Source organism: Pongo pygmaeus, chromosome 20 (assembly GCF_028885625.2).
Source record: "Pongo pygmaeus isolate AG05252 chromosome 20, NHGRI_mPonPyg2-v2.0_pri, whole genome shotgun sequence".
Taxonomy (NCBI): domain Eukaryota; kingdom Metazoa; phylum Chordata; class Mammalia; order Primates; family Hominidae; genus Pongo; species Pongo pygmaeus.
In genome coordinates this window covers 15241569-15257403 of record NC_072393.2, presented here as the reverse complement: position 1 = coordinate 15257403, position 15835 = coordinate 15241569, and the positions used below count along the sequence as shown (strand labels likewise).

Below are 15835 nucleotides of genomic sequence, written 5' to 3'. Positions count from 1 at the left end.
CTCCTGGTCCTACGTGCAAAGGCCTCTCCAGATCATATTTCACCTGGTTTGTTCATTTCTAGATGCACACTAAGGTGTGCATCTAGAAACAAAATGTTTGTTTGTTCGCTTATTTTAGAGATGGGCTGTCCCTTTGTTGCTCAGCCTGAAGCGCAGTGGCTATTCACGGGTGGGAGTGTTGCCCACGTAGCCTGCAGCTCCTGGGCTCAAATAATTCTCCCGCTTCAGCATCCTGAGGAGCTGGGATTACAGACACTCACCATCACACCCAGTTTAGAAACAAATTTTATGAAAATGAAAATTTATAGTAGAATAAGAATAGCAGAGAACATAAAGCCAGGGTAATTACAGTCCCTTCGAAATGACTGTATTAAATAAAATAGAACAAAAATTGATAACTAACTTCTGAAAGAAAAGATAGGTTGGGTGCGGTGGCTCACGCCTGTAATCCCAGCACTTTGCGAGGCCGAAGCGGGTGGATCACCTGAGGTCAGGAGTTCAAGACCAGCCGGGCCAACATGGTAAAACCCCGTCTCTACTAAAAATACAAAAAACAATTAGCTGGGTGCTGTGGCAGGTGCCTGTAATTCCAGCTACTCGGGAGGCTGAGGCAGGAGAATCGCCTGAACCTGGGAAGCAGAGGTTTTAGTGAGCTGAGATCGTGCCATTGCACTCCATCCTGGGCAACAAGAGTGAAACTCCATCTCAAAAAATATATATATATATATATATATATAATATATATATACACACACAATAATAATTTATTGACATCAACATGAATGATAAATTCAATATTGAACTGTCAAAGACTTGCAAAGAAAAGAACATGTTAATACACCTTTTTTAGAAGCCGTAAAGGAAGAAGTATTTAAAGTTACAAGTGTACCTATTATGAACATAAATAGATTTAAATATGCTCATGAAAAAGAGCTTAGGTTCAGTATAATCTTAGGTTGCACCCAATCTTAGGTAGAGTGCAAAAGAACATGTTCCATAGAATGGCAGAAGAAGATTAATATTGAAAAAAAAAATAAGTCTGTGTTCTCGCATGCACACGCAATATAAATATTCAAACTCATAGAAGTATAGAGTAGAATGGATGTTACTAGAGGCTCGGGGTGGGGGTAGGGTGGATGGAGAAAAGGGAAGTATTCATCAAAGAGTATAAAGTTTCAGTTGGACAAGAAGAATCATTTCTAGTGATGAATTGCACAACATGGTGACTATTGTTGAGAATAATGTATTACATATTCCAAAATTATTAAAATGTTAAATTTTAAATGTTCTTCCCACAAACAAATGATAAATACGTGGAGAGATGGATAGGTTAATTAGCTCAATTTAACCATTCCACAATTTATATATATATCATAACATCACATTGTACTTCATAAATATATACAGTAGGCCAGCAATGATGGCTCATGCCTGTATCCCAGGACTTTGGGAGGCTGAAGGAGGTGGATCACCTGAGGTCAGGAGTTCGAGACCACCCTGATCAATATGGTGAAACCCCATCTCTATTAAAAGTACAAAAATTAACCAGGGAAGGTGGTATATGCCTGTAGTCCCAGCTACTCGGGAGACTGAGACATGAGAATTTCTTGAACCCTGAAGTTGGAGATTGCAGTGAGCTGAGATCGTGCCACTGCACTCTAGCCTGGGTGACAGAGCAAGATTCTGTCTTAAAAAAAGAATGTGTATATATATATATATACACACACACATACATATATATGTGTGTATATATGTATGTATATGTATGTATATACGTATATACATATATACGTATGTGTATGTATATACGTATATACGTGTATGTATGTATGTATATACGTATATACGTGTATGTATGTATGTATATACGTATATACGTGTATGTATGTATGTAGGTATATACGTATATGTATATGTATGTATGTACATATATGTATATGTATGTATATATGTATATGTATATACATATATGTATATGTATGTATATGTATATATGTATATGTATGTATATGTATATACATATATGTATATACGTATACACATATATATGTATATGTAGGTATATACGTATATACCTATATATGTATATGTAGGTATATACGTATATACCTATATATGTATATGTAGGTATATACGTATATACCTATATATGTATATGTAGGTATATACGTATATACATATATAGGTATATACGTATATACCTATATATGTATATGTAGGTATATACGTATATACCTATATATGTATATGTAGGTATATACGTATATACTTATATATGTATATGTATGTATATACGTATATACATATATGTATATACGTATATACATATATATGTATATGTATGTATATACGTATATACTTATATATGTATATGTATGTATATACGTATATACATATATGTATATATGTGTGTGTGTGTATATATATATATATATACAGTTGCTATTGGTCCATCAAAATAAAATTTAAAATTCCATTCAATTAAAAAAACTCATCACAAAAGGCAAAAAGGTAATGATCAAAAAAGGATGTGAAATAAGATGGCAATACATATGAAAGGCGATTTATTTCTATTAAAGATGCAGCAGAATTTTCTAAGTTAAGAAAAATTGGAGAGGGTGGGTACACAATGTGACAAGCTGAGAGATTTGACCAGAAGAAATTTATAAACTTTCACATATTCCGTCGAGATATAATCTATACATACATAAACAATGAACTATTATTATTCTGCAAAGTTGGTGAAAATCTCTTCTTCTTTATCTTAAACAATGTAATCAAAAGAATAAAAGCACTCAGACTCTCAGACATAAAAGCAAACAACCTTCAAAATTTGCAATAACTAATAAACCAACAAACACTGTCTACTCAGCCTCAGCTGAAAGGAAATAATTGAGATTAAAAACTCTTGAGTGTCCCTAATTTGACCTATCACATGATTTTTTTTATGTGATTATGAAAAATAATCCAGGTATGCTGCTCAACATCCTACAATGCCCAAGACAGCCCACAGCACAAAAATTATGCAGCAAAAATGTTATCACTGGGGAGGTTGAAAGGCTATTCTGTCCAGAATATGTCCAACCTCGATGTGTGTGTGATTCAATTAGGGATCTCGTTCAAATGTAGATTCTGACATGGGGCCTCTAGGACGGGTCCAGATATTCCACATGTGTAGCGTTTTCCCTGTTGATGTTGATGCTCCCTGACCAGTTGGGTGGTTCACTCTTTGAGGATCAAGGCTGTGGTCCAGCGTTAGAGTCAGATATTAGTACTTTGAGGTCTTCTCCAGCAAGAATCTTACTACACACCTCATGTCTGACTTCAGGTAGTCAAATGTTGAACTTGGCAGGTCAACTTTGGCGTAAATCAAGATTGTATGTGCCTCTTGTGTGCTTTTCTCATGACAGGAAGTGAAATCTTTAGAAATTCCGTCTTCTTTATGGAGTTTCTGTGAGAAGTAAGTAATACTTTGAAGCTCATTGGAGATTACCTTGCACAAACCAGACGCTCAGTGGAAAGCAGGTGTTCTATGTCTCCTGGTTCATCAAATTACTGCTTCAACTCCTTTTTTTTTGACGGAGTTTTGCTCTTGTTTCCCAGGCTAGAGTGCAATGACGCAATCTTGGCTCACCACAACCTCCACCTCCCGGGTTCAAGCAATTCTCCTGCCTCAGCCTCCCTAGTAGCTGAGATTACAGGCATGTGCCACCATGCCTGGCTAATTTGGTGTTTTTAGTAGATACGGGGTTTCTCCATGTTGGTCAAGCTGCTCTCAAACTCCTGCCCTCAAATGATCTGCCCACCTCGGCCTCCCAAAGTGCTCCTTCAACTCTTGTAGGATACTCTTATAGGACCTCCTATAACTCTTCACAGAACACTTCTCCTTGTTGAAACTTATAGCTCATTATTCATTAACAACTATTGTCAACATAAGTATGAAATGCCTGCATATCTGTTTCGCATGCCAGTAGATACATTTAATTTTCACTTATTGGTTAACTCCCCAGTTGTCTTTAGGAGAATGTACTTCCACACCTTTGGCTCTGGGTTTTGGTAATACCTCAATTCGGAAGCATGTATATCCCTACAGTGGTTGACACTGAGCTTGGACATGTGACGTGCCTTGTCTGAAAGAATGTGAGCAGCCAGGAGAGATCCAGTGTCTGTGAAGATGTTGTGAGAGGCATTCTGAGATTCTGCCACTTTTTTTCATCTTTCTCTGCCAAATTGTCATTCCTGTTCAAAATTCAAAAACCTACTAGATTTGGAGAGTTGTAGGAGTGACTATTTTGTCCTCTCCAAATTTCTTATGTTCTAATTCCAATGTAGAAACTTTCCCAACATAGATTCCTATGTGATAAAAAAGCATGACAATTAAGTCACTTACCAATGGGATGGTTTGTTATGCGGCATTAGTTTACTGACACAATAAACAGTGCAAAGAGATCTAAAGACATTCAGAATATTCTGATGCCTCTTAGTTTTTAACATGAGTTCTGATATTTGATGGCAGCCTTCATGATTACCTGGATATTCATGTTTATGCTGGATAACTGTATTAAAATAAGACTATTGTTTACTTTTTTTTTTTGAGGTAGCCGGAAGAGGCTGAAAGGACATATATTTTATTTAAATTTAACTTTTAAGTTCAGGGGTACATGTGCAGGTTTGCTATATAGGTAAACTTGTGTCATGGGGGTTTGTTGTACAGATTATTTCATCACCCAGGTATTAAGCTGTGGGCGGCAAGCCATCCAGGTGCCGAGGCAAGAGATCGAGGGCATGAGCTGTTCCAGTATAATAAAATATATAAAACAACAAGAGTTATACTAGATCTAGATCATAGACATGATTATATATGAATCATTAATCATTAGTTTGTAGCAATTACTCTTTGTTCCAATATTATAATAATCCTTTCTCTATAATCATAACCTAGAGAAAACCAGGCCATACAGAGATAGGAGCTGAGGGGACACAGTGAGGAGTGACCAGAAGACAAGAGTGCGAGCCTTCTGTTATGCCCGGACAGGGCCACCAGAGGGCTCCTTGGTCTAGCGTTAACGCCAGCGTCTGGGAAGTCTGGTCTAGCGGTAGCCTTAGTGTCAAGGAAAAACACCCGCTACTTAGTGAACCGGGAAGGGGAGTCTCCCTTTCCCCTGGGGAGTTTAGAGAAGACTCTACTCCTCCACCTCTTGTGGAGGGCCTGATCCGGAGGCCTAACCATCTCCCTGTGATGCTGTGCTTCAGTGGTCACCGTCCTAGTCTGCCTTCATGTTCCATCCTGTACATCTGGCTCTGCCTTCTAGCTAACAGTAGCAAAATTAGTGAAAGTACTAAAAGTCTCTGATATGCAGAAATAATGGCGTAAGCTGTCTCTCTCTCTCCGCCTTGGCTGCCAGGCAGGCAAGGGCCCCCTGTCCAGTGGACACGTGGCCCACGTGACCTTACCTGTCATTGGAGATGACTCACACTCTTTACCCTGCCCCTTTTGCTTTGTATCCAATAAATAACAGCGCAGCCAGACATTCGGAGCCTCTACCGGTCTCCACCTCTTGGTGGTAGTGGTTCCCCGGGCCCAGCTGTCTTTTCTTTTATCTCTTTGTCTTGTGTCTTTATTTCTATAATCTCTCGTCTCCACACAGGGGGAGAAAAACCCACCGACCCTGTGGGGCTGGACCCTACATCTGGCGCTCCAACATGGGGCTCTCCCTCACTATGTGAAGTTGCACCCTGAGTGCGGGATTCAGCGGAGGATTTCACCAAGAGATTACTGAGGACTGTGATCAATAAGCTTGGTGGTAAGCTAGAGCACTCAGAGTATTCCGGGGACACCATGGCACAAGCCAGTACTAAGTACTCAGACTCCGCTACAGTCACAGGCTCCCTTGAGGCCTGGCTCCTTTCCTCCCGATCGGACTCACTTAGAGTCACAGGCTCCCTTGAAGCCTGGTTCCTTTCCTCCCGATCGGACTCGGTTAGAGTCACAGGCTGCCTTGAAGCCTGGATCCTTTCCTACAAATCGGATTCAGTTAGAGTCACAGGCTCCCTTGAAGCCTGGTCCACTTCCTACAAATCGGACTCGGCTAGAGTCACAGGCTCCCTTGAAGCCTGGTTCCTTTCCTGCAAATCGGACTCAGAGTCACAGGCTCCCTTGAGGCCTGGCTCCTTTCCTTCCGATCGGACTCAGAGTCACAGGCTCCCTTGAAGCCTGGTTCCTTTCCTCCCGATTGGACTCGGCTAGAGTCACAGGCTCCCTTGAAGCCTGGTTCCTTTCCTGCAAATCGGACTCAGTTAGAGTCACAGGTTCCCTTGAAGCCTGGCTCCTTTCCTCCCAATCAGACTCGGCTAGAGTCACAGGCTCCCTTGAAGCCTGGTCCGCAGTTGCCGTGGCAGCCTGAATTTCAGGCCCATGAAAGACCTGCTCAGCAGGTAATCTCGTCCACCCTTGCCGCTCACAAGCAGCAAATTACATACATCCCTGAAAATGACACTCCTCTTATGAGGGCTGTAGCTCAGGCAAGGGAATATGGGGATCCCAAAACCTGGCAATTTCCTGTAATTTTACAACCTCCAGTACCTGCCACCCCAGCAGCACAAAATCACCCACAGCCCATTGTTGATCTTGCTGAGCAGGCAGCTGATCTTATGGCACCTTCACGCTCTGTATTAATATCTTGTTTTTCTACAGTACAACAAGCAGTTGCAGTAGCTGGTTTGGTTATTGCCCCAGAAAAAATCCAGACTTCTTCTCCTTATCACTATTTAGGAATGCAGCTAAAAGACAAGGTTATTAAGCCCCCTCCCAAAAAATCATTGTTCCCGTCACCTGATTACAAGTCCAACGGGCTTTTGCAACCTACATCACTTGGCAAGTACATTTGGCAGGTTTCCCAGGTATAATTGATAATCACTATCCTAATGTAAAATTGTTTCCATTCCTTAAACTCACTTCTTGGATTTTACCTAACATTACTAGAAACACCCCATTAGCTGAAGCTGTCACTGTTTTTACTGATGCTTCCTCTAATGGCCAAACAGCATATACAGGGCCAAGAGAACGTGTGCTTAGCACAGGAGCTATTTCAGCACAAGGAGCTGAGCTGCTTGCTGTTATGGCTGTCCTTGAAGATTTCCCTGAACCAGTTAACATTGTCTGTGACTCAGCATATGTAGTACACGTTGCTGGCAACATTGAAACTGCCTTAATCGAATTTCTGCCTGATGATAACCTATTCTTTCTTTTTCAAAGGTTTCAGGCTGTGCTTAGAGCAAGGCCTTCTCCTTTCTGCATTACTCACATCCGGGCCCACACACCCCTCCCCAGACCCCTCTAGGCAGCAAATGCCAGAGCTGATACATTAGTTACTCCAGTTTTTACAGATGCAGAAAATTTTCATGCTTTAACTCATATCAATGCTGCGGGACTCCGAAAAAAGTTCCCCCTTACATGGAAACAAGCTAAAACCATTGTATGTCACTGTCCTACTTGTCAGGTGTTAATTTTACAGCCACTTTCTTCAGGAGTTAACCCTAGAGGACTTTCACAGAATGCTCTCTGCCAAACGGACGTGAGTCATTATCCTGCTTTTGGTAAGCTTTCTTTTATACGTGTAACCATTGATACCTTTTCTCATTTTATTTGGGCCACTTGTCAAACAGGAGAAAGTACAGCTCATGTTAAACGACATATGCTTTCCTGTTTCTCGGTTATGGGCTGTCCCGAGAAACTGAAAACTGATAACGGCCCCGCCTACACTAGTGCTGCTTTTAAAAAGTTTACTCAAACATGGGCAATTACTCATACAACTGGCATCCCCTATAATTCTCAAGGACAGGCCTTGGTTGAATGAGCCAATAAAACACTCAAAGATCAACTTCGAAAACAGGATACTAAATCAAAGGGAGATGCTGCTACTCCTCATGCCCAATTAAATCTGGCTCTTTTTACACTAAATTTCTTAAATCTAACAAGAAATCAACCTTTTACAGCGGGAGAACAACATTTCACTGGAAATAAATTTGGTCCACAAAAAGGAATGTGGGTACGGTGTAAGGTTGCAAAAATGAACACATGGGAATTAGGCACAGTCATAACTTGGGCTAGGTGTTGTGCTTGTGTTTCCCCAGGAAAAGGACTACAGCCTGTGTGGGTCCCCTCCTGACAATTAAAATTCCACCGTAACTCCAAAGATGAAATGCTCCCAGAAACAAAAGGCAAAGACCCCTCGGAAACCAAAGAGCAACTTTCGCCGCCTGACACATAAACTTCACGACCTCCACATTGAGACAAAATCTCGCCGTGTGAACTACAACACCGCTCGTTCAACTCCACCAACATGGGGTCATATAAAGGTTTTATTTCATCAAACAGGAAATTTTTTAAAAGAAAAAGGAATCCCAAAAATGACCAGTCATATAATTCTGGCTGCCTTTATGGTAGTCAGTGCAGCAGTAAGTATACCACCAGTTGGGGCAATTTCAAAATTATACTTACTGGGCATATGTTCCTTTTCCCCCTCTAATTCGGTCTGTCTCCTGGGTGGACTCCCCAGCAGAAGTTTACACTCATAATAGTGCATTCATGCCGGTCCCTAATGATGATAGGTTTCCAGCTCAACTGGAAGAAAAAGGTATGCACTTTAATGTGTCAATTGGCTATAAATATCCACCACTATGCATTGGGATGTCACCTGGCTGTTTAGCTTATTCTCGCCAGAATTGGATGTGGACCATACTGTCCTTTACAAATGATTCTTATCAAGTACATAACGTGTTCAGTACCAATTCTTTTCAACTTCTCACGTCAAACTTACTCCACATGAGGAATGGAGAGTTCCTCTCACTACCAAAAGTAATAAAACAAAAGGACTGCCAGACTGCCCAAAGAAACCTACAAAGGGACCTTTTACAGTGACTTCAATGTCATGGAATAATTGTAATGCTCCCAAGACTGTTGTGCTCCAAAGTCTAGCCATGGATATTGTTATTGATTGGGCTCCAAAAGGGCATTATTGGCAAGATTGTTCCGGCAAAAATACCTCATGCTCGGAGTTTAATTATTTGTTAGATTACGTAGAGGATGGATGGCAGTCATACAGGCTGAGACAATGGGTGTCTCCTTACCCATTTAAATGGATGGACGCAGGCATTGCTCCTCCTAGGGCAAAATTGATTCATCCCTTTGTTACCCCAGAACATCCTCAACCATGAAAATTAGCTGCAGCTATGACAGGAATAAGGATATGGAACATTACCTATTAACTCCTTCACACTAATACCAAAACACCCACATTCAACATCACCTTCATATCTGAACAGGTGACAACCATCAGGAGCTGTGTCAAACCCCCCTACATGCTGTTGGTTGGAAATATAATTAGCATTCCCAATACACAAACTATAGAATGTGATAACTGTAAGCTGTTCACGTGTATCGATGCTACTTTTAATCCCACTACAAGTATTCTCTTGGTAAGGGCTAGGGAGGGGGTATGGATACCAGTTTCTTTACATCGTCCATGGGAGTCTTCCCCCTCTATACACATAGTCAATGAAGTCCTTAAGGGTATCCTCAAAAAAACAAAGAGATTCATTTTTACTCTTATTGCAGTCATTGCAGGACTAATTGTGGTTACTGCAACAGCAGCAGCTGCTGGAGTTGCCATCCACAATTCTCTTCAAACAGCTCAATATGTTGAAGCATGGCAGAAAAACTCCTCCAGACTTTGGAATTCTAAGGCTCAAATTGATCAAAAATTAGCTAATCAAATTAATGATCTCTGCCAAAGTGTAATCTGGCTGGGAGATAGAGTTATGAATTTGGAACACTGTATGCAATTACAGTGTGATTGGAATACTTCTGATTATTGCATGACACCTTATGCTTATAATAAAGATCAACATAGCTGGGAAAAGGTCTCAAGACATTTAAAAGCCTGGGATGATAACTTAACCTTGGATATTTCACAACTTAAAGAGCAAATTTTTGAGGCTTCACAAGCTCATTTATCCACTGTTCGTGGCTCAGACATTTCTGAAGGCATAACTAAACAATTATCTGATCTTAATCCCTTCAAATAGATCAAACCCCTCGGAGGATCATTGTTGTTACTGGCATTATTAATATTGGTATGCTTATGTTGTCTCCTTTTAGTCTGCAGATGCCTCCAAGGAGTCCGAAAACAAGTCCGAAGTCAACAACAAGCAATGATGGCGATGGCGATCCTAGTTAATAAAAAGGGGGGAGATGTGGGCGGCAAGCCATCCAGGTGCCGAGGCAAGAGATCGAGGGCATGAGCTGTTCCAGTATAATAAAATATATAAAACAAGAGTTATACTAGATCTAGATCATAGACATGATTATATATGAATCATTAATCATCAGTTTGTAGCAATTACTCTTTATTCCAATATTATAATAATCCTTGCTCTATAATCATAACCTAGAAAAAACCAGGCCATACAGAGATAGGAGCTGAAGGGACACAGTGAGAAGTGACCAGAAGACGAGTGCGAGCCTTCTGTTATGCCCGGACAGGGCCACCAGAGGGCTCCTTGGTCTAGCGTTAACGCCAGCGTCTGGGAAGTCTGGTCTAGCGGTAGCCTTAGTGTCAAGGAAAAACACCCGCTACTTAGTGGACCGGGACAGGGAGTCTCCTTTTCCCCTGGGGAGTTTAGAGAAGACTCTGTTCCTCCACCTCTTGTGGAGGGCCTGATCCGGAGGCCTAAGCATCTCCCTGTGATGCTGTGTTTCAGTGGTCACGCTCCTAGTCTGCCTTCATGTTCCATCTTGTACACCTGGCTCTGCCTTTTAGATAACAGTAGCAAAATTAGTGAAAGTACTAAAAGTCTCTGATATGCAGAAATAATGGCATAAGCTGTCTCTCTCCCTCTCTCTCTGCCTTGGCTGCCAAGCAGGGAAGGGCCCCCTGTCCAGTGGACACGTGACCCATGTGACCCACGTGACCTTACCTATCGTTGGAGATGGCTCACACTCTTTACCCTGCCCCTTTTGCTTTGTATCCAATAAATAACAGCACAGCCAGACATTCAGGGCCACTACAGGTCTCCGCGACTTGGTGGTAGTGGTCCCCCAGGCCCAGCTGTCTTTTCTGTTATCTCTTTGTCTTGTGTCTTTATTTCTACAATCTCTCGTCTCTGCACATGGGGAGAAAAACCCACCGACCCTGTGGGGCTGGACCCTACATTAAGCCTATTACCCATTAGTTGCTTATCCTGAGCCTCTCCCACCTCTTAGCCTCCACCCTCCGATAGGCCCCCGTGTGTGTTTTTCCCTTCTAAGTGTACATGTGTTCTCATCATTTAGCTCCCATATATGAGTGAGAACCTGTGATATTTGGTATTCTGCTTCTGTGTTAGTTTGCTAAGGATAATGGCCTCCAGGTCCATCCATGTTGCTCCAAAGGACATGATCTCATTCTTTCTTATGGATGCATAGTATTCCATGGTGTATATGTATTTTAAAAAATCCAATCTATTATTCACTGGCATTTAGGTTGATTCCATGTCTTTTCAAATGTGAATATTGCTGCAATGAACATACCCATGCTTGTGTCTTTATAATAGAAGGATTTATATTCCTTTGGGTATATACCTAGTAATGGGATTGCTGGGCCAAATAGTATTTCTGTCTTTAGGTCTTTGAGGAATCACCACAGTGTCTTCCGCAATGACTGAACTAATTTACACTCCCACCAACAGTGTAAAAGCGCTCATTTTTCTCCACAACCTTGCCAGCATCTGCTATTTTTTTGACTTTTTAGTTATGGCCATTTTGACTGGTGTGAGATGATAATCTCATTGTGGGTTTGATTTACATTTCTCTAATCAGTGATGTTAATTTTTTTTTCATATGATTGTTGGCTGCATGTGTTTTCTTTTGAAAAATTCTGTTCAAAAGGACATATATGGTGTTGGAGAAATGAATTGTGACCTTGATTCACACAAGTCTCTATTTCCAGGAGCAATACTGCACAGAAATTCAAGCTCTTGTGTGAGTCTTCCTTTGATCATGAGGGTTGTAGAGAGTTTATAGTATAAAAGAGATAAAGCAATGGCTGATAAATTAAACATATTGTTCACTTATCTGCACTTTAATGTTTATGATGCATTTTTTTTTTGAATTGGAGTCTTGCTCTGTTGCCCAGGCTGGAGTGCAGTGGGGGATCTCAGCTCACTGCAACCAGCGCATCCCAGGTTTAAGCAGTTCTACTGCCTCAGCCTCCCAAGCAGCTGGTGCTACAGGCGCGTGTCACCACACCCAGCTAATTTTTGTAATTTTTGGAAGAGACGGGGTTTCACCATATTGTCCAGGCTGGTCTCGAACTCCTGACCTTGCGATCCAACAGCCTTGGCCTCCCAAAGTGCTGGGATTACAGGTGTGAGCCACTGCGCCCAGACTATGATGCAATTTTTTAAAGGGAAAGATATTTCTTAGTACAATGGAAAGAGTCATATTTGCAGGTAGCACAGGAAAATTTTAGGTAGAATGAAGATGTTACAGTAAAATTATATAGACCATGACATCAAATCATTCACTCAAATGAACAAACTTCATTACACATGGACACCAAGATTCCACACTCCAAATGTTCCAGAGTAAGTCCATGCATGACCAAAAATTTTACTCTGTCATAGTTAAGACAGCCTCTGAGTCTAAGTCCAGATGAAGTCAGTTGACATATGCTAATTTGTCTGTTTAGACTACACTTGGAACATGGATTTCATAAGCAGTTTTTGTCTTCTTGGTTTTTGTTTTTTGTTTTTTTTTCGGAGTCTTGCTCTGTTGCCAGGCTGGAGTGCAATGGCACAATCTTGGCTCACTGCAACCTCTGCCTCCCGGGTTCAAGCAATTCTCCTGCCTCAGCCTCCTGAGTAGCTGGGACCACAGGCATGCACCACCATTCCCAGCTAATTTTTGTATTTTTAGTAGAGACGGAGTTTCACCATGTTGCCCAGGATGGTCTTGATCTCCTGACCTCGTGATCTGCCCACCTCGGCCTCCCAAAGTGCTGGGATTACAGAGTCTTCTTTGTTTTTAATCAGAAATATATTAGGCATTTGGATGTGGAGATGACTAGAGAACAGGATCTTAATGGAGAGGATAAAATGCCACCACTGGCTAAAAACACACTAGTATATTAAAGTGTCTTTGTTTTTTTTTTTTTTGTAGTTTTTTTTGTTTTTTTTTTGTTTGTTTGTTTTTGTTTTTTTGAGACAGAATCTTGCTCTGTCACCAGGCTGGAGTGCAGTGGTGTGATCTTGGCTCACTGCATCCTCCGCTTCCTGGGTTCAAGCCATCCTCCTGCCTCAGCCCCCCGAGTAGCTGGGATTACAGGTGCCTACTACTACGCCAAGCTAATTTTTGTATTTTTAGTAGAGACGGGTTTCACCATGTTGGCCAGGATGGTCTCGATCTTCTGACCTCATGATCTGCTCGCCTCAGCCTCCCAAAGTGCTGGGATTACAGGCATGAGCCATCGCGCCTGGCCCCCTGGTATATTAGTTTTACATTGTGAGGAGGAGCAGTTAAGGCAGTGATAGAAAAAGAAATGACAGACACAAACGTAGAAAACTGGGGTCTCAGCTATTCATCCACAATAAAATTATATTAATAATTTGTATAGTTGTCATTCTTGGTTCCTTGTGTGAACGCAACTCACCACTGCATGAGACCAACAGGAATCTCTACCTTGTTTCTGACCCTAGTCTGGGAATAACTTTGGGAAAGTAGGAAAATCACAAAGGAGAAAACGGTTGAATATTTGAGAGCTGAAAGCTTCTTAAAGAAAATGCGTATATTTTACAAACCAGCTAAGATCACAGAATTTGAACATCCGAGAAATTAATAGAAGGAGCCATTGCTACTTCCACCATCTGATTAATAAATCACAGTTTCTGGGTCTGGGGCTTAGAGCTCTAGCATCACAGGCCCTTCTTGAAAACAACTCTTTTATTGTTTCCCTCTGAAGAATTGTGTCAGAGCCCCCTTTATGTCTTTATTCCTCAGACTGTAGATGAAGGTGTTCAGCATTTGGGTGACCACAGTGTACATCACTGAGGCTGCAGCACTTGAGTGTGAGTTGTGGGTGGCAGCAGAACTAAAGTACACACCTAGGCTCATACCGTAAAATAAAGAGACAACTGAGAGGTGAGATGCACAGGTGGAAAATGCCTTGTACTTCCCCCGAACTGATGAGATTGCACGTATGGAGGAAACGATCTTGGAGTAAGAGTAAAGGATCCCTGCGAGGGGACTACCACCGAGCAGCCCTGCTGCAAAATACATCCCCATGTCATTAAGAAAGGTGTCGGAACAGGCAAGGTGGATGACCTGATTAAATTCACAGATAAAGTGAGGGATTTCCAAGTCTGTGCAGAAGGACAACCACAACACCATTAAGCTTTGTGACAAGGAATTCAGGGCAGCAATCATCCAGGATGCCAGAACCAGGAGTCCACAGAGCCGAGGGTTCATGATGACCGTGTAGTGCAGAGGATGACAGATGGCCACAAACCGGTCATAGGCCATCGCAGCCAGGAGTAAGCTGTCTAACCCTCCAAAAAGTACAAAAAAGCACATCTGGGTGATGCAGCCTGCATAGGTGATGACTCTGCTCTGTGTCTGGATGTTAATGAGCATCTTTGGGACTGTAGTGGAGATGAAACAGATGTCTGCAAAGGACAGGTTGGAGAGGAAGAAGTACATGGGGGTGTGGAGGTGGGAGTCTGAGATTGTGGCCAGGATGATGAGCAGGTTCTCCAGCACGGTGACCAGGTACATGGACAGGAACAGCTCAAAGAGGAAGGGCTGCAATTCTGGTTCCTCTGATAGTCCCAGAAGAAGGAATTCTGAAATCCCTGTGTCATTCTCTAGTTCCATCTTTTTTTTTTTTTTTTTTTTTTTTTTTTTTTTTTTTACATAGAGACAGTCTTTCACTCTGTTGCCAATGCTGGTCTGAAACTCCTGGGCTCATGCGATCCTCCCACCTCAGCCTCCCAAAGTGCTGGCATTACAGGCATAAGCCATTGCACCCAGCCTTGGTTGCAACTTTTCAACGTGACTACCAAAAAGAGAGAGAATATGACAATGTAATTATGCATTACAAACGTACCAGAAATTCTCTCATTTATATTCCAGAGTCAAGAACTTATTTTTCCTTTAAAAATTATTTGTTTCTATGGTGACCGATAAGATGGTATGCATTTATCATGTATAACATCATATGTTGAAGTATATTTACATTGTGGATTGGCTAAACAAATATTAATTAGCCAATTAACATTAGTAATACCTCATATAGTCATCATTCTTGTGGCAAGAGCACTTAACATCCATTTTCTTGGCATTTTCCAATAATTCAATATATCATCATTAACTATATTCATGATGCTGTAAAATACATATTTTGAAGTTATTCCTTCTATCTAATTATAATCTTGTATCCCTTGACTGACATCACCTCAAGCCTCCATACCAATTTTCCCAGCCTCTAGTAATCTCCATTCTACAAGAAGTTGTTTTCTATGTTTAGTGTGGAAATCTGGTCCCTGTTAGAAGATCTCCTTGCCATCTCTGATTAGGAATTCCTATGCCATGCTCTCTCTCAGCCTTTCCCTGAGGGCTTGTATTCTACAGTATCATTAATGAGAAAAATCATTCATGCATTTGTGGACTGCAAAGCGAGTGTTATGATGTTCCAGGTACTGTGTAGACAACAAGTCAATGGTGCTATAAAACAAAGTCCCTACAATTGAATAACGGGAACAAATACATATACACTATGTATATGTCAGATGGTGATGAGTC

General features: G+C 41.4%; 1 protein-coding gene and 1 long non-coding RNA gene across 2 annotated transcripts; one reads left to right on the top strand and one right to left on the bottom strand.

The window, feature by feature from the left end:
* Window positions 1–5659: 5659 nt before the first annotated feature.
* On the top strand, window positions 5660–8473 carry LOC134738809 (uncharacterized). Its single transcript, XR_010124879.1, has 3 exons — window positions 5660–5804; window positions 7500–7596; window positions 8134–8473. It is a non-coding gene; the product is annotated as an uncharacterized LOC134738809 (long non-coding RNA).
* Window positions 8474–13978: 5505 nt separating this feature from the next.
* On the bottom strand, window positions 13979–14908 carry LOC129020223 (olfactory receptor 7A17-like). Its single transcript, XM_054464277.2, has one exon. It carries the CDS (start codon window positions 14906–14908, stop codon window positions 13979–13981), a length of 930 nt encoding a protein of 309 aa, XP_054320252.2.
* Between the last annotated feature and the right edge of the window lie 927 nt (window positions 14909–15835).

What these genes read in the sequence shown, in the direction of transcription:
- LOC129020223 (XM_054464277.2), bottom strand. Translation starts at nt 14,908, where the DNA reads ATGGAACTAGAGAATGACACAGGGATTTCAGAATTCCTTCTTCTGGGA.